The 19,723-nt window shown below is 42.5% G+C and overlaps 1 protein-coding gene across 1 annotated transcript; it reads right to left on the bottom strand.

Moving 5' to 3' along the window:
• Positions 1-1,839: 1,839 nt before the first annotated feature.
• COQ5 (coenzyme Q5, methyltransferase) lies at positions 1,840-19,543 on the bottom strand. The gene is made up of 7 exons (XM_060612455.3): positions 19,306-19,543; positions 14,858-15,007; positions 10,784-11,005; positions 6,183-6,289; positions 3,573-3,661; positions 2,696-2,807; positions 1,840-2,615 (listed from the first exon to the last, which is right to left on the bottom strand). Exons 1-7 carry the CDS (start codon positions 19,505-19,507, stop codon positions 2,514-2,516), a joined length of 984 nt encoding a protein of 327 aa, XP_060468438.1. The 5' UTR covers positions 19,508-19,543; the 3' UTR covers positions 1,840-2,513.
• Between the last annotated feature and the right edge of the window lie 180 nt (positions 19,544-19,723).

Below are 19,723 nucleotides of genomic sequence, written 5' to 3' on the forward strand. Positions count from 1 at the left end.
GCAAACCATTGTTTTTCCTGTTTATTACAGTAGTTAAAATGGGAGGATTTCCCCCCTGCTTGCTGCAGGGAAGAAGGATGAGGTTCTGTGGAACAATACAACTGAGTTGATTTAGGTTTGTATTTATATAAACAGACTGAAGATGTTCCCATAGTTCATTTTTCTTTTTCTCCTCTTTCTATATTTCCTCTTTTTTCTCCTCTTTCTATATTTCGATTTGAAGCTTTTAAAGATGTATCAGTCCTGTTCAGTTATCTCTACTTCCAAATAGTCTGCCAGCAATAGATCCTAGAGCTGGTAGAAGTCCACAAATGGCTGGACATTGGGGAGTTCTAATTTGATCAGGCCCATATCTACTGCCTGAAAGTGGCAGTTTTTAATTATTTTATTTTTAAAATTTTTTTTTTTTTTTCAACGTTTTTTATTTATTTTTGGGACAGAGAGAGACAGAGCATGAACGGGGGAGGGGCAGAGAGAGAGGGAGACACAGAATCGGAAACAGGCTCCAGGCTCTGAGCCATCAGCCCAGAGCCTGACGCGGGGCTCGAACTCACGGACCGCGAGATCGTGACCTGGCTGAAGTCGGACGCTTAACCGACTGCGCCTAACCGACTGCGCCACCCAGGCGCCCCTAATTATTTTATTTTTAAATGTTAGAGAGAGAGTATGCAGGTTCAGGGGAGGGGCAGAGAGAGAATCTTAAGCAGGCTCTGGGCTGTCAGCACAGAGCTGCCCAATGCAGGGCTTGATCCCATCAATGGAAAGATCATGACCCAAGCCAAAAATCACGAGTCATGCTTAACTGACTGAGCCACCCAGGTACCCCTATGTTTTTGGTTCAGATGTGAGAAAACCACTTTGCCAGGGAGATAGAACTGGGCTGATGGTTTATGAAATTCCTTCCAGTGTCTGCTGCTTGTTAATTGTAATTTCAAAGGCCAGCTGCCTGAGAAAATGTAAGCTAAAAGTTTATCTAAGGGTTAAGGCTTGTCAAATGTTCTTTTGCTATTCTTTGAGATAGTTGTATATAGATAGCTGTGTGTCTGAAAACTTTATTTATTTTTAATATTAGAGAATGTATACTTGTGAGCTGGGAAGGGGAAGAGAGAGAGAATCGCAAGCAGGCTCCACACTGTCAGCTTGGAATCCAACGTGGGGCTTGATCTCACGAACCGTGAGATCATGACCTGAGCCGAAATGCTGAACTGATTGAGCCACCCAGGTGCCCCTGAAAGCTTTTCAATGACAGGGCAAGATCTTGTGAGTGAAGGTACATAAATGACCCCCACTGTGCTGGACCAAGACGCAGCATATACCTGAAGGCTTCTGAAATACCCTTGAACTAAGTTCACCACAATTAATACATGGCCAGCCAAGTCACAGGTTGCTTTCTGCAGTTTCTTACTAAAATCCCTTAAAAACCATAAGCTTCATTCACTTTGCAATATTTATGGCCTCGCTTTAACATCAAACAGTAGACTGTACTGAGGAGATGAGTGCTCTGCCCAGCTCTGCCCCTTAGTACTGGGGCGGAGAGGGTGGGTAGGCTAGATAGTTTTCAAACTTTTATAATTTTTTTGGCTATAGAACCCTTCAAACGTATTCTGATAAAGAAGCTCTCGAGGGGTGCCTGGGTGGCTCAGTTAAGTGTCCAACTCTTGATTTTGGCTCTGGTCAAGATCTCAAGGTTGTGAGATTGAGCCCCATGTTGGGCTTGATGCCGGGAGTGGAACCTGCTTGGGATTTTCTCCCTGCTCCTCCCCTTCCTGGTCTCCTGCTTGTGCGCGTGCCCTCTCTCTCTCAAAAAAAAAAAAAGCTCTCCATATAAAACACAAAAGCAGGAGTTGGCTGGTACATTTATTCTTTCAACAAGGATTTATTGTTTTCTTCATGACAGGCACTGAGGATACAGTAGTCGTTTTTGGTGGAAGAGGAATGAGTGAGTGTTGACAAAAATGTATTTCCCTCACTGATCCCTCCCCAAGAAGAAATAACAAATAGTGCACAAATTGTAAACTCCTTTAGTGGTTCAGTTCATAATTCTAGTTGTGATTGTTAGCCCTCTGACTTGGGCCCTGGTTTTTGGCCCCAGACTTAGTCCTAGGCTGGAAGGCTGACTCAGGTACAGCTAGGACATTTTCTAGTTCACATAATCATTGGATTCAAATGATTCATTATCCCTCTGGAAGGCAGCACCAGCAGAGAAGCTACAAATACACTTAAAAAATGAGAAGTTTTACCTCAACTACACACTGCACGGCCAAGAAAAATTAGCAGGAGTTGAGCACAAAATATAGACCAAATACCTCTGGGAGAAGGCCTGAAGCAGCTCCCAATGAAAGTTGCAACAAAGTGACAGGAATCTGGTTCTTCCACTTGGAGATTGGTCACATCAGAACATGAGTCCAAGGCCCACCTCCTTAAGAGGAGATGTTCTGCTACTGGTCTCACTTCCTTTACTTCCAGGCTTTCGACAGGATGTGACGGGTACACACTCCAGAACAGCAAAGGAGTTACAGTTTGAAGCCAGAATGAATGGCCACAATGCCTGACGTGAGACTTTCGTAAGTCACTTTCTCAAAACCCGCATCCTCTATCATCTCTTTGAACTCCTCCTAAAACACAAAGAAAGATACAGCAAGGATCACCTGGATTTAAACTCCAGGCCCTTTGTTGTAAAATTATGGTTTTGTACCTGAGGTGGGAACTGTCGGATACTCTCTACAAGGTATTGGTAGGACTTCCAATCTCCTGCGATTACTTCTCCCAGGACAGGAATGACCTGGAAGCTATACAGATCATAAAGCCTAAAGAAAAGGATGAAAGATTAAGATTAGAACATGACCCCTGATAAGCAAGAAGTTTTAGGCCTGGAGTCATAAATCCAAATGCCTTGTAGGGTCAGTACCTGAAATAAGCGATGCGGGCCAGGTGCAAGACCAATAGGGAGTAACAAGGTACAATTAGGAAGTAGCATAAAAGTGGAGAAGGCGTGGGGCGCCTGGGTGGCTCAGTTGGTCGAGTGTCTGACTTCGGCTCAGGTCATGATCTCGCAGGTTCATGGGTTCGAGCCCCTGCATTGGGCTCTCTGCTATCAGCGTGGAGCCCACTTTGGATCCTCTGTCCCCATCTCTCTCTGCCCTTTCCCCACTTGTGCTCTGTCTCTCTCAAAATAAGTAAATCTAAAAAAAAGTGGAGAAGGGACAAGCACTACTCAGCTCTGACTACTGCCATGTGGGAATAAGTGCTTTCTCAGTGTTGTCATACATCTGATTTCTCAATTAAAGCTGGAAATTTTCATGTAAAACTTCCTGATTTTTAAATATGAACATCTAAGTCAATTTCTTAAAAACTGATGAGTCAAAATACATCTGTGGGCCAACTTGAGCCTTTGAAATTCTTCTGGCTTAGGTGTTGTCGTTAGAACTGGCTGACCTGAGGTGGCACTGTGTCCCCTAGAGACTCTGAACTATGAGGTTCATGCTTCTAGCTTACTGGCTATTTTCTGTCCATTTGGGGATGGGAAGCCCTTGGCTAGACAATGAGAATAAAGCCCTGTTAACAGTGCCAACCTGGAAATGAGGGGATTGTTCACTTGGCTAAACTCCAGACAGAGAAACCGTCCTCCTGGCTTCAGGACTCGATGGGCTTCCTGGAGTGCCTGAGCAAGACAAGGAACAAGAGAACATACTCCTCAGCAGAACTCACTCAATTCCATGAGGCCAAGACAGCTCGAGCTTCGGTGGGCATTATAAAAGTTAGCATTTCCCATAGCTCCCTTGTGCATTCTTAGCTGGAAAGCTGTAGTAGCAGAGATAACCCTACACTATTCTAAATGTTATAGGCACGAAAAGAAGGTTACTTGGAGCATTCAGACTGGTATAACCACATGGTGGCCAATTTCACAATTATTATTTATTAAAAGCTTATTTCAGGATTTTTTTTCTTTATTTTTTAATGTTTGTTTATTTTTGAGAGAGACAGAGTATGAGCAGGGGAGAGGCAGAAAGAGAGGGAGACACAGAATCCAAAGCAGGCTCCAGCCTCTGAGCTGTCAGCACACAGCCCGACATGGGGCTTGAACTCACGGACCTTGAGATTATGACCTCAGCCAAAGTCAGATGCTGAACTGACTGAGCCACCCAGGCGCCCCTTTTTTCTTTATTTTTAAAAGTAAACTCTTGGGCACCTGGGTGGTTCGGGTGGTTCAGTTGGTTCAGTGTCCTACTTCAGCTCGGGTCATGATCTCATGGTTCATGGGTTTAAGTCTTGAATCGGGCTTGGTGCTGTCAGCACAGAGCCTGCTTTGGATCCTCTGTATCTCCCCACCCCTCCTCTGCTGCGCTCTCTGTCTCAAAAATAAACATTAAAAAAAAAAAAAGTAAACTCTGCCCAACGTGGGGTTCAAACTTACAACCCCGAGATCAAGGGTTACATGCTCTACCAACAGAGCCAGCCGGGCATCCCTACAATTACTTATTTAAATCACAGTGCATATCCTTTTTGATCTAGCAATTTTACTTCAAGGAACCTATCTTATAGAAATGCATCTATTGGGATATGCATAAAATAAATGTTTATTTTTAAGAGAGAGAGAGAGAGAGAGAAAGAGAGAGAATGTGTGTATGTGAGCAGGGGAGGAGGAGAGGGTGAGAGAGGGGGTCAGAGGATCCGAAGTGGGCTCTGTGCTGATATCAGCTAGCCCAATGCGGGGCTTGAACTCCTGAACCACGAGATCATGACCACGAGTTGAAGTAGGACACTCAACTGACTGAACCACCCAGGTGCCCCTCCAGGATACATATTTAATGGAAAAAAAGCAATGAGCAAAATGTTTCACATGCTAATATTTGTATAGAAAAAGAAAAAACCAATAAAGACATTGACACAAGAAATTGGTGATTGTCTGGAGGGAGAGGATGCACTGAATGGTTGGGACACATGGATAGGAGGCATACTTTCACTGATACACCTTTTTGTACTTTGAACCTATTCAAAAACATTTTTTTTAATTAAAATAATAAACTGGCTACATACACAAGCAGGTCATAAAAACCAAGCTGAAGTGCATCATAAAGATGTCCCACCAAGGTGGCTGAGTGGCTCAGTCGGTTAAGAGTCCAACTTCAGCTCAGGTCATGATCTTACGGTTCGGGAGTTCAAGCCCCGTGTCAGGCTCTGTGCTGACAGGTGAGAGCCTGTGTCTTCCTCTCTCTCTGCCCTTCCCCCACCCACACTGTCTCTCTCTCTCAAAAATAAATAAACATTAAAAAAAAAAAAGGTCCCACCGAAAGCAGAGAAACCAGATAACTAGAGCCCCCATTATAGAACCAAAACGTGGCACCTTGCCTATTACCTTCAAATGCTTTGGGATAGAATGTTGAAGTAGAAATAAAGAAGAACTGCATCAGGTGGTGCCTGGCTGGCTCAGTCAGTGGAGCATGGGACTCTTGATCTCAGGGTTTTGAGTTTGAGCCCCAAGTTGGGTGCAGAAATTACTTAAATATAGGGGCGCCTGGGTGGCTCAGTCAGTTAAGCATCTGACTTCGGCTCAGGTGATGATCTCATGGTTTGTGGGTTTGAGCCCAGCATCAGGCTCTGCGCTGGCAGTATGGAGGCTACTTGGGATTCTCTTCTTCCTCTCTGCCCCTCCCCAACTCATGCTGTCTCTCCCTCTCTCAAAATAAATAAACAAACAAATTACTTAAAAATAAAATCTTAAAAAGAAGAACAAAAAGCTGTGTCAGATTACAAGCTGAATGTTCCCTTCTCCCTATAGAGGAACCCATTACTCTAGCTACCTTCTGCCAAAATAGTGTTTGCCTTTTTCTGTGTTGGCCTTGGAAATGCCACTGATCTGCAAACTCAGAGTCAGACAACTTCACAAATGAGAGGAAACAGACGGAATGCCAGAGCAAGACAGACAGCTCAAAGATGTGAATACCAACCCAAGCAACAAAGGCTTCTATGAGGATCTGCTCTGTGGTCTTGGTCTTTTTCAATTTTGTGAGTAGGAAAATTGGCAACTTCAAGGATTGAAGCCCCTAAGCTTGACATGGTCATTCCACTCAAGAGCTGGTTTGAGTGAAGAATCTCTCCCTCCTTCCTCCTTTTCCGTGGGGCCATTCCAGGAGATCTAATATCGTGAGAGTCACTCAAGCTGAGGATGCAGCCATTCATACCTGATCAATGTGTGTGACATTCCGGATCCCAAAGGCAATAGTGTAAACATCAAACTTGTCATCATCAAAGGGCAGTTCTTCAGCATCTCCCAATACCCAAGCAAGTCCTGAAAGAGAAAATCGTTTCTGGTCTCAGTCTGGGTAGCTGTCTCTTCTGCACCCAGTGAATTGTCAAACCTGAGGAGGGCATCATGGGAACCCCCCAATTTGTGTAGTCAGCCAGGCAGAATCATGGGCAGCCTGGACACCCCCTAGATGGCTGACTTCTCAAGTGGGGGGAGTCTTATAGTACGGAGCCTCTAAATCTGTGGAATCTGAGACTAACTCTGGATTAGTCTCAGAATTGAACTGAATCATTGGACACCTACCTAGTTGGTGTGGGAGAAATGGAGAACAGTTTGGTGCTGGGCAAATACCATACATGTGGTATCAGCAACCATCACACGCCTGCCTTCATCACTGGGTTCCTGGCCACTGTCTTCAAGGTGTCCTGTCCCCCTGAGGATTTCTTGAAGTCAGCAGGAAGTTCTTTCCCCAAGGGTCTCAGAGTAAAACCTGATGAATACTTAGTTATGCCCACCCTCAAGCAACCTTTACCCAACTAAGTGTTTTGTGTAAAGCACCGTGGTTAAGATCCCGGGTCCTGGGGTTAGACTGCCCGGGTTCTAACTCCAGCTTCACCATTTATTAGCTATATAATCTTGAATAAACTACTTTGACTTGGTTTCCTCATCTGTAAAGTGGAGTTAATAAGAGTATCAGAGGAAATGAAACATTAAAAAAAAATGTTTTTAAAGGGCACCTGGGTGGCTTAGTCGGTTAAGTGTTTGACTTTGGCTCAAGCCATGATCTCATAGTTCATGGGTTCGGGCCCCAGGTTGGGCTCCGTGCTGACAGCTCAGAGCCTGGAGCCTGCTTTGTGGATTCTGTCTCCCTCTCTCTCTGCCCCTCCCCCACTCACATTCTGTCTCTCTCTTGAAAATAAATAAAATGTTAAAAATAATTTTAAAAAATAAAAAAATAAGAGTATCAGAGTGTCATTGGAAGTATTCTAAGTACACAATTTAGCCTAGTTATATTGGTTCTATTGGAGAATTAAAGGGTCAAGACCCAAGTCTGGTCACAAATTCAGAAAACACCCAAGGGAACCCTATAACGGTGGCTATGTCCTCTAAGGATACTGATTTGGCTTTAGTATTACCCAACTTGCAGTGAATTAGACATAAAATGCAATATAGAAGGAAAGCTCTGTAGAGGACAGTAAATGAAAATAACCTCCCTGGAAAGCAAACTAGCAGTAGTTAACAAGCATAAATAAAATAAAATAAAAATAAAATAAAAATAAGCATACCCTTTGACCCAGCTATTTGATTTTTAGGAGGAGGACATTGATGACATCATCATCATCATCATCATTGCAACTGCTCCGACCCCTTGGTGGCAGGGTCTGTATTATCACTTTAAATACATTATCTTATCACATTCTCATACCAACTCCATGGGATAGCTCTTATTATCATCCTCACGTTTTAGATGAGCAAAGCTGAGTATCAGAAAGGTTAAAGCAGCTTACCCAAGGTCATATGGAGGGACTGGAACTCAGGTTGTTTTATCCCAGAGCCTGTGTTTTTCAATAGCTATGGTATATTACCTCCTTCTATAAGGTGGTTTTTATTCTCTTTATTTAAAATTTTTTTTTAAGTTTATTTATTTTTGAGAGAGACAGAGACACAGTGTGAGTGAATGAGAGGGTGAGAGAGAGGGAGACACAGAATCCAAAGCAGACTCCAGGCTCTAAACTGTTAGCACAGTGCTCGATGCAGGGCTTGAACTTACGAACCGCGAGATCATGACCTGAGCTGAAGTCGGCCGCTTAACTGACTGAGCCACCCAGGCGTCCCTATTCTCTCCATTTTATAGATAAAGTAATTGAAATGTAAAGAGTTTAAACAATTGTCCAAGGTTATATAGAAGGTAAAAAAATTAACAAACGCATGCAAAAATTTACAAATATGGATGTTACAATGCTGTGCAATGTGCAAAAACACTAGAAAAAAAATGAAAGATCAGTTGGTTATTGGTTATGTAAATTGGTTATGTGAAATCTTCATGATTCACATCCATACAGGAGAATATAATAAATAATGATTTTAAGGAATTTTTAATGACATAGAAAAATCTCATGATACAATGCTGAATTAGGGCAGGATACTAAATTTGTATATACAGGAAGGCTTTAATTTCATAAAAAGGAAATGAAAATGATTTGCAATTATAGGTAACATTTACTTTCTTCTTAATACTTTTCCAAAATCCAAAAGTTCTCCTAAATATACCACTTTTATAACCTATGAAATAATTTGTTTAAAGCTCCAGCCCACAGAGCTTACATTTGGGGAAGAAGTGCTCCACATAAAATACAAATAAACAGCGCTACACATAAATATGCCTTTCACATTAACTTTTAGTATTACAAAATAATTTCTAGGATCCTCCTTAGTTTCAACTCTTTTTGCATGAGAGTTTTTACAAAGACATCATTATCGGAGACTGACAAAGCCAGGAGGAAAGATAAAAAACTGTCCTATGCAGCACTTGGTAATTCCTATGCCAGTGGATTTGTCTTGGCAGTTGGGAGAGGCTGAAGGGCAAGCTATGGTATGGAAGAGGTGAATCCAGAAATGGAACACTGCCTATCATTTCTTTCGTTGTTCTCCATTCTTTACGGCTAAGCACCAGAGGGAAGGGAAACACGTTTTTCAGTAGGAGTAAGGAAACATAGTGCCTTTGTCTAAAAACACTAGGGACTGTCTGCTTTCTGATCAGCGTTGATGGTTAACAAAAGAGCCCTTCATCTTGTAGGCCAAGTGGGTTGTTCGTCTAGGCAGCTTGTTCTGGGGGTGGGAGGAGGAGGAGGAGGAAGAATTGAACTAAAATAACCATAGACACTCCTGGTGGGGGAAGGGGAGGCCAGGAACGCTGATGGTGACCTGAGGGACTTTATTTTCTTTGTCCTATCCCACTGTCTCACACAGTGGCTGCCTGCAGTGCTTGGCGAGCTGGGAAGAGGGCAGTGCAGCAGCTGTGAAAAGTGAGCTAAACGGTGGTGTGGCTGCCGGATCCTTACTTCTACTTGGAAAAAACTAGGGGAAAGTATTTTAAAATATGAAAACAAACAGAAAGCGAAATGTGAAATCTAGGTCTTTAAGCCAGGGCACAAACTGTCCATTTTCAGGTTGCAGTGGGTTCCCAGAGATGCGCAGTCACTCTCCTGTCTGCTGCTGAGAGTACTGTTTACAGGTGTTTCTTTAACTCTATCAGCTGGGGCCTCTGAAAAACAGATGCTGATAAAATAATTAAAAAAAAAAAAAAAAAAAGCAAGAAACATGCTGAGATGATGGAGGAGTGCAAATGTTTTGTTTGTTTGTTTGTTTGTTTTGGAGGGGGAGTGCAGGGGAGAACACCCAGGGAAGATAAAAGGAAGAGGAAGCAAGACTGAGCAGAGAAAGCCTACAGATCAGTGCAGATCTGATAAAGCCTTAGCCAAGCCAATAGGGAGCTCTGGAGCCCTGCCAGAAAAGAGCCCAACTTGGAAGCTGAGGCAGAGCCTAAAAGTTGTAAGAGCTGGAGGCTGTCAGCTGCTTGCACTCCTTGTGTCTGAAGGACATGTTTCTGCTTTAGGGGCAAAGCACCTTCTCAGCTACCACATCTGTCAACCCCTTTGAGTACTGATGGGATATGATATGGCTCAAAAACAGGACACTGGGGTCAGCAGGGAGTTGCCGGGAATTGAAAGCAAAACTGTCTCAGGGCCTAAGGGCTAAGATCAGAAGATTCAGCTCCAAATTGGGGTCTGCCTATTTAAAAGTTGTGTGACTTGAGTAGGACACTTCAACCTTTTGGGCTTTGGTTATCCGCTCAGTCACATGGGGCTGATAATCTAACTCCCTGGGTTGCTGAAATAATGTACATAACAGCATACAAACTGGATTCATGCAAATTATCATTGATTCCTGCCTATCTGTACGTTTTTGGAAGCTGAAAAATAAAGCTCTTCAACATTTTATATATCTCATTTCATAAACATACAAAAATGGGGCGCCTGGTTGACTCAGTTGGTTAAGTGTCTGACTTCAGCTCAGGTCATAATCTCCTGGTTTGTGGGTTCCAGCCCTGCGTTGGGCTCTGTGCTGACAGCTCAGAGCCTGGAGCTTACCTTGGTTTCTGTGTCTCCCTCTCTGTCTGCCCCTCCTCTGCTCGTGCTCTGTCTCTTTCTGTCTCTCAAAAATAAATGTTTTTTTTAATTTTTTTTAATGTTTATTTATTTTTGAGACAGAGAGAGACAGAGTATGAACGGGGGAGGGGCAGAGAGAGAGGGAGACACAGAATCGGAAGCAGGCTCCAGGCTCTAAGCCATCAGCCCAGAGCCTGACGCGGGGCTCGAACTCACGGACTGCGAGATCGTGACCTGAGCTGAAGTTAGACGCTTAACCGACTGAGCCACCCAGGCGCCCCTCAAAAATAAATGTTAAAAAAACCCCAAAAAAACAAAAAGGACACAAACATTTCTGTAGTGTCTACTTTCTGTAGGACTGACTTACCAGCTTTGTATCCCCGAGCATGGGCTTTCTGCTTTCCAATCTTTAGCATCTCCTTGTTGATGTCACAGACCACAACCCGGGAACCGCCCAAGGGGTCCTCTTCATTTTGGTACTTTTTGGCAATTTCTTCCCAGGATAAATTTTGCTGGGCCCGTAACTGCCTCTTCTGCTTTCCCTTATGCTGTGCCTGAACATAATTAAGGAACCGGAATGCAATGTCACCTGTGGAAAGCCAACAGGAGGAAAGATGCAAACACAAATACAAACAAAACCCCAGCATTTCCAAAACCCAAACAGAGATACAAAGGGACAAGATTTGAGGAGTGTACAAAAATTGAAATTTCTCTTCATTTATATAGTAACTACTAACATCAATTTTTAAAAACTTCATATATATATATATATATATATATATATATATATACATTTAAAGCTTACTTATTTAATTTTGAGAGAGAGAAAAAGCAAGCACAAACAGGGGAGGGGGGAGAGAGAGGATCCCAAGCAGGCTCTGTGCTGCCAGCGCAGAACCTGACATGGGGCTCGAACCCACAAACTGTGAGAACTTGACCTGAACTGGAACCAAGAGTTAGCTGGATGCTTAACCAACTGAGCCACCCAGGTGTCCCTTCTAATATATTTTTTAAGATTTCATTTTATTTTTTAATGTTTATTTTATTTATTTTGAGAGAGAGAGCACGCACATACGCAGGAGTGGCAGAGGGGCAGAGAGAGAGAGAGAGAGAGAGAGAGAGAGAGACCCAAGCAGGTTCCGTGCTGTCAGCGCAAAGCTCGACATGTCCATCCCATGAACCGTGAGATCATGACCTGGGCTGAAATCAAGAGTCAGACACTTGGGACACCTGGGTGGCTCAGTTGTTGAACATCCAACTCTTGATTTTGGCTTAGGTCATGATCCCAGGGTCGTGGGATTGAGTCCCGAGTCGGGTTCTGCGCTGAGTGTGGAGGCTGCTTAGGATTCTCTCTCTCTCTCTCTCTCTCTCTCTCTCTCTCTCCCCCTGCCCCTCCCCTGCTTGTGCTCTCTCACTCTCTCTCTCTCTATAATAAAAAATTGAGAAAAAAAGAGTTGCATGTTCTATCAACTGAACCAGCCAGGTTCCCTGTTAACTTCTAATATTCTTAAAAACCTTTTAAGGCGCCTGGGTGGCTCAGTTGGTTGAGCATCCAACTCTTGATTTTAGCTCAGGTCTTGATCTCAGCATCGTGAGTTCAAGCCCCCCACTGGGTTCCATGCTGGGCATCGAGCCTACTTAAAGAAAAACAAAAAACAAAACTTAAAAAAAAATAGCATAAGTAATGCATGGATATGTTCTCACTACAAAAGACTCATCTAAATATTTAGAAGAAAACATAAAAGTTCCATTCTTTCTCCATACCCTCTCCAGACACAACCAGTGTCAAGTGCTTAGTGTGAAGCCCTTCTAGTCTCTAATAATTGTTAGGAAAGCAACATAAGGGTATAGTTACCAGCAATGGTTCCCTGCCCTACCACTTCCCATGCCCAGTTCAGCTCCCTAGAGACCATCTTTCTCAACTCTTTCAGCTGTTCCTTCTGTTGGTTCCAGCTCTTTACTTACCGTGCTTATAATGATACCCCGCCCCTCTTCTCTGGTTGCCTCCATCTTCCCAATATATTTGTATCACATTTCATAGTTCCTCACAGATCCCTTTGTAAACTAGAGTAACAGATTAATTAATATTTTATTTCTATCTCATCAGCTACAGATGGTACCTCTTGAACCCCTTCAGCCTTCTATTGTGTGAAGTTTAATGCTGTCATGACTGATAACATACATTGTTCTACCGCTATAATTATGTCTCCTCTGCTTTGTTGGTTAGAGTCTAAAAGCTGAAAATCAAAAGTGTTTATGTTATCGTGACCAGGTAAATACTGTTTGGGCCAAAACAGTGCTTTCTAGGATCGCATTTCCTTTGTTACAAAGTTGTCTTTGTTATCCTTACACTATCTGCAAGAAATATATCTTCTTAAGTTTTTCCAGTCTCTGCAACAAATTAGGCATTCTCTGGTCACTTTTCTATATATTTAAGTACTTTATACGTACTCCTATAAAACAACTTAAAACCTACACAGGGATATTCTACACATAGTTACACAACTTGTTTTCTTTCTCTTCCCACTGAATATGTCCTTGAGAACTTTCCACCAGTATTTATAGCATCCATTTAAATAGCTACATAATATTTCGTAGAAGGGATGTATCTTAATTTAAAACAATTTCTTTACTGAGGCAGAAATAGGTTACTTCCAATTTTTCACTACTACTAAAAATGATGCAGTGAGCATATTTGTAGCTATATATTTTTAAAATGTCTTTTTTAATATATGGGATTACCTTCTAATTACATTTTCTAAATGGGCAGTTGCCAGTATGCAGTAATGTTACGGGTTAAGCCACAGATGTAAGCAGCTCTGACTGAACCCTTTCTATATCTGTATCTTTGTGCAAGTTATTTTTTTCTTTTTTTTAGACTACACTTGGAGAATTGGAATTGTAGGATCCTAGACTATAAAGATTCTAGATTTTTAAAAAAGTTTTATTTATTTTTGAGAAAGAGAGCGCACAGGAGCAGGGAACAGGGGGAGAGGGAGAGAAAGAATCCCAAGTAGGCTCCGCACTATCAGCGTGGAGCCTGATGAAGAGCTGGATCTCATAAGGCTTGAGATCATGACCTGAGCTGAAACCACAAGTCAGATGCTTAACCAACTGAGCCACCCAGGAGCCCCTAAAGATTCTAAATTGTAATAGATTCTGTTAAATTGTCTTCCACTGAACAAGGTGTCTTACTGCTTTCTGAGCTTCCACTGAGGAGAGGACCAGACAGAAACATGTTTCACACATGGAGACTGTTCTGTAATTTGTTATTCCATATTATTCAATTGGTATAGATTATGACATTATTACATTGTATGACACATTATTCTAATGTAATTTAACATGTAAATTAACCATTTGATAACATCCCAAGATGCATTTTAGAAACCCGTGACATTTTCTCCCCAAATGCCTAGTGTGCACCAAGTAACAAAGAACCACATATAAACAATTGAGCTTTTGGGGCATTCACTTTCAAACGTCCCCTGTCTGTAAAGAGAGTTTTCCTACAATTCTTTCTAATCTTATATTCTAATAAACTTTTGCCTGCTGCTCAAAAAAAAACAAAACACAATTGAGATTTTGATTTCTGATGTGATAGTGGATTGAGCAGAAAAGGTTGTCTAGAGAGCTTATGGAATATTGTAAAAGGCATCCCCCCCAAAGAAAAAGGGAAAGTGGATTAAAGGTTAAACAGAAAATAAAATGGTCGGGTGCCTGGGTGGCTCAGTCGGTTAAGCATCCGACTTTGGCTGAGGTCGTGATCTCACAGCTTGTGAGTTCGAGCCGCACATCGGGCTCTGTGCTGACAGCTCACAGCTTGGAGCCTGCAGTCTGCTTCAGATTCTGTGTCTCCCTATCTCTATGCCACTTGCCCTGCTCGTGCTCTCTCTCTCTCAAAAATAAATAAAAAAAGAAAAGAAAATGGTCAAGTAGAGGGTGAGATGTTGCTGGAGTAAAAAGTAATCTATTTACTTTGTAACCTGTGCATTTTAGAAAAATGATAGGCATAAAGTTGATATTTTGTGCTTTTGAGTGATATTTAGTTAAACATTTCTTAGAAGTATATTGATTTTGGGGGTGCCTAAGTGGCTCAGTGGGCTAAGCATCCAACTCTTGATCTAGACTCAATTTATGATCTCACAGTTTCATGAATTTGAGCCCCACATCAGGCTCTGTGCTGACAGTGGTGTGGATTCTCTCTGTCTCCTCTCTCTGTGCCCCTCCCCCACTCTCTCTCCTCTCTCTGCCCCTCCCCCATGCACACTGTCTCTCTCTCAAAATAAATAAACATTAAAAAAATTTAAAGAAAGAAGTATATTGATTTTCAATTACCATCTTCAGCCTAATGGTAGTTAAGCTAGCTCATTCCAACAAGAAACACTAACTTCCATAAAATAATGCTCAGGATACTCAAGGATTCTCAACTGGACATTACCTGTGCCTCCAGCAACATCGAGCAGCTGGGTCCCAGGAAACGGGCGCATCTTCCAGAGCAGCAAATCCTTCCAGATACGGTGGATACCAAGGCTCATCATATCATTCATCACATCATACTTCTTGGCCACACTTTCAAACACATGATAGACTGACATAGGAGAAATACAACACAATTAATTGTGCTATTAACACGATTAACTTGGGGAAGTCCTAAATGAAAGAGGATGAAGCTTTTCTCCCCTGAAGTTGCCTGTCTTTGTTGAAATTAAGCTATAATGCTTGATGCCCAAATCTACCACCCCCCCCTTTTTTTAATGTTTATTTATTTTTGAGAGAGTGCAGCGGGTGCAGAAAGAGGGAGACAGAAAATCCGAAGTGGGCTCTGTGCTGACAGCAGCAAGCCCAATGTGGGGCTCGAACTCACAAACCGCAAGATCATCGAATCTTGAGCCGAATTCAGACGCTCAACAAACTGAGCCACCCAGGTGCCCCCCTCAATCTACCCCTTAACCTCTTTTTAAAAAGGCTTAAATTATTCTAGGTAGGAAACCAACTTCTTTTCTGCTGTCTTAGTTACCTTTATCTAGGACCAATGCCTCAATAATGCCACACACCTACTTGGTACTAAATAGGTTTCCAGTTCTTAGAGGATGGGGGGGGGGTATGGAATTTTTCTAATGGTTATTATAGTAGAAAAACAACAAAACCATTGGAAAGACATGGCTAATAGATGGGAAGGTCTCAGTTCATCTCTGCTGGGATCACAGAGAAAAACAACAGGTACAATTTAGGGCCAAGCCACACTGCAGAGGGCCCTCCTAAATTTTCTCATTAATCTAATAGGATCAAGGGTGAATGTGGAATCTGAGCTAACTGGAAAAGGAATTTACTATCCAAAACACTTTAAAGCACAGGCTACATTTAACTGCTTTACACCTGTTTCTCTGCCCATAAGATGAAAAACTCAGTGTCAGCTCCCTACCACCCTGCCATAAGGCTAAATTAGGTAATGAAGGAGAGACGCTTTGAGTTTCAGATGAAATGTGCGGCATAGATCCAAACCATCACTGTCCTCTGCTGAATCAGCACACTACAGAGCTCGTCCTTTAACTCCATCTTGAGTGCCTTTCTCAACCCCAGGATCTCCAAGCTTGCTTTTTTCTTTTGAACATCTTTTGGGGTATTGAGGGACACTAAGGCTCAACCCCCTGAGTATAAGCAATTTTTGCTTTGCATGGTTCTGATATACATGAATTTCAGTTATGGTGGCTTAGTTAAATAACATCAGTCCCCCAGCAACATCATTCAGTTCCAATGGTATATAAACTGTGAGTAATTGCATACTGTGCAAACTCCGCTGGTAGTTCTTCAGTTCATAAATCAATCTGTAAATAACAGACATATCACGATCAGTAACCAATCATGTCACTTCTCTAAGTTTGTGGTTGCTAGGTCACTGCACATCAGTCATTCAGTTCACACACAGACAGCAAAGCATGTAGTTGTGTTACCTCCTTATCTCTCAGTTGTAAACACATGCGGCATTTTACAAAACTAGGTAATTCAAAGAGGAAATTGGCCGGGGCGCCTGCATGGCTCAGTCAGTTAAGCGTCTGACTTCAACTCAGGTCTAATCTCACTGTTGTTGAGTCTGAGCCCCATGTTGGGCTCTGTGCTGACAGCTGGGAGCCTGGAGCCTGCTTCAGGTTCTGCGTCTCCCTCTCTCTCTGCCCCACCCCCGCTCATGCTCTGTCTCTCTCTGTCTCTCAAAAATGAATAAATGTTAAAAAGATATTAAAAAAAAAAGAGGAAATTGGCCAACGAAAATGAAAGCACCGCAAAGAAGTGAAAAGTGGTAATACTGGAAGTGAAATGTCCATGGGATTATAGGAGAAACAGCTGACAACGTTGATACTCGAGAGACTCTAGCTACGCAGCTGGAAAAACTTTGTGAAGATGAACTTATGGACATAAATGAGGATGTGGTTGTGACAAAAGGTTGAAGATGTCCCAGAGGAAATGATGCCAGTGAAAAAATCTCACACTAAAGGAATTCCTGGAGATATTTCATGACCCTTGAAAGTGAAAAGATAAAATGTTACAAGCTGATTGAAACTTAGAAAGGAGTATGGCAATTTGCCAAGGCATAGAAAAGATGCTTGCTCCCTATTGTAAATACATGACCAGAAGGTAGCAAACACTGTTCAAACTACTCTTCATTCATTTTTTTATGAAGGAATAAAACAGCTTAATGTTTCTAATTTTATTAGAATTTTAACTCAATTGAAAAATTTAAAATTTGAAAATCCTAACTAATAAAGATTTTTTTATGTGTTACATCTTTATAATATTTTTAAATGTTTATTTATTTTTGAGAGAGAGAGTGTGAGCAGGGGAGGGTTAGAGAGCAAGGGAGACACAGAATGCAAAGCAGGCTCCAGGTTCTGAGCTGTCCGCACAGAGCCCGACATGACGCTCAAGTTCACAAACCGTGAGATCATGACCTGAGCCAAAGTCGGATGCTCAACCCACTGAGCCACCCAGGTGCCCCTACATTAAATAAGTTAAAATTAAACCTAATCTGGGGGCATTTGGCTGGCTCAGTCAGTAGAGCATCTGACTCTTTATCTCAGGGTTGTGTGTTCAAGCCCCAGGTTGGGTGTGTAGCCCACTTAAAAAAAAAAAAAAAGAATAAAAACAAATTAAACCTAATTTTAAATTATAGTGTGCTGAGTAAATATTGACTTTACTATTTGTTTCATTGGCCCTATACATTTATAATTAACAGTGAGGAAGTTTTTGATGTTCAATAATTTAAAAAAAAATTTTTTTTACATATATTTATTTTTGAGAAACAGAGTGAGACAAAGCGTGAGCGGGAGAGGGGCAGAGAGAGAGAAGGAGACACAGAATCTGAAGCAGGCTCCAGGCTCTGAGCAAGCGGTCAGCACAGAGCCTGATGCGGGGCACGAACTCACGAACTGTGAGATCATGACCTGAGCTAAAGTCAGACGCTCAACAGACTGAGCCACCCAGGCGCCCCAACAATTTTTTTTTTTAAGTAAGCTCTATGCCCTCGTGACTCTGAGGTCAAGAGTCACATGCTCCACCAACTGAGCCAGCCAGGTGACCCTGATGTTCAATAATTTTTAGAGGTCATGGAACAGTTGCAATTTTTCTCATTGATAATTAAGATCATTGTACATGATTTCAGCGTGCATGGTCATTTTTATAGTCCTGCAATAGTGTGCAAGAGGAAGACTGCCTGCACTTCAATGTTGGCTCCCAAGGTGGGAGATCTAGATTTAGCTCAGTGGGTAATTTCTTCCTTGCTTGTCATTGTGTGAGATGTTGTTTATATGTTGTAAAGTACAATACAGAGGTTAGGCATTATCATTTTGGAAGCAACCCACCTGAATTCAAGTCCCCAATTTTGCCACTTATTAGCAGAACCTTGGGCAAGTGACTTAACATCTCTGTTTCATGAATGAGCCACTGTACTAGCTTTCTGGGGATTCACAGTTCTATGAAATAAATGTTAATTTAAAATAAATATTCAAAGAGTTACTACAGTAAAGCTATGTATTTAGTAAGGCGGAGGTGAGAGGTAAGACAACGAAGTGGTCTTTAGAAGGATGGGACATTCCATTGTGAATTCTTTCTCTTTATTTCCTGGGTGACCATAGGCCAAGTGAAGGAAACTCTCAGAGCCTCACCATACCCATCTGTAAAATGGGCACAATACCTTCCCCATTATAAGTGGTACAGATGGGAGTTTTAAAATAGTTCTTTTCCTTTCCCATGCCTATAGCACAATGGACACAAAGAAAGTGCTCAACAATACCTAACCTTTATCTAGCAGTTATGAAGTGCCAGGCGTTGTTCAAAATACTTTAACTTATGAAGTAATCTAATCCTTATTATAACTCTAAGAGAAAGGTTACCATTATTCCTACATATAAAACTTGGAAGCTGAGGCCCAGAGAAGTTAGTTTCCTTCTTCCTTTCTAGAAAAAATGGTCCATCCCTTTAGCAAGAGGTGAAAAACATGAGCTGTGTGGTCACACCAAACTGAGTTGGAATGCTGGTTCCACCATGTTAAATTGGGCAAATTGTTGTTTGATCTTTAAGTCTCAGTTTCCTCATGTGTAACTTGGGCATAACAATACCCACTACTGTCGGGAGGTTGAAATGAGAAGTGGAAATAATATCTGCATGGTGCCTGGCACATCACAAACATCCAACTGATGGGATTTAGTGAGAATTATTGTGTTCAATAAGAGGAGGCATCTAAGCTCTGAGGAGTCAGGCTGAGGTGACTCCTTGAAGGTCAGGACTGCACAGGCCACGGCATACGGGTCAACAGGACGTAAAACCAACTCCTAGCTGAGCAGAAGAAACTAGATCGCAGATAGATCCCTCCATCCGCCCTCTCGCCCCTTTCACCTTTGCCCCCCTTCTCTTCCTCCGACACAGTCTCAAATCCGAAGTGTGTTTCCGTTGCCTGCTTCTCTTGGGATAATTGCCGCGCACCCAGCGGACCCCCAGGCCAGGAGCTACGAAGCCCGGGGAGCTCGCAGCACCGCATCAGCCGCGACCACCTACGACCGCAATAGCTCCAGAGAGCGCAGCTCCTGGGGGCCGCCATCTTGGCAGTAGGGTGACAGCAGCCGGACCGTACGTCCTGTTGCATCACTAGAGGGTCGACGGCGGCCGGTAGGAGACAGTAGTGATCGAACGCGCCCTGAAACCCTTTACTAGAGAGCTATGCATGATCTCTGGGATCCAGAGGCTAGTCTTTGAGCACCCGAAATCCTTTTTCTTTCTTCCCACGTTGAATATAGAATTTACCAGAAATGAAGGG

Source organism: Panthera onca, chromosome D3 (assembly GCF_046562875.1).
Source record: "Panthera onca isolate mPanOnc1 chromosome D3, mPanOnc1 haplotype 2, whole genome shotgun sequence".
NCBI lineage: Eukaryota > Metazoa > Chordata > Mammalia > Carnivora > Felidae > Panthera > Panthera onca.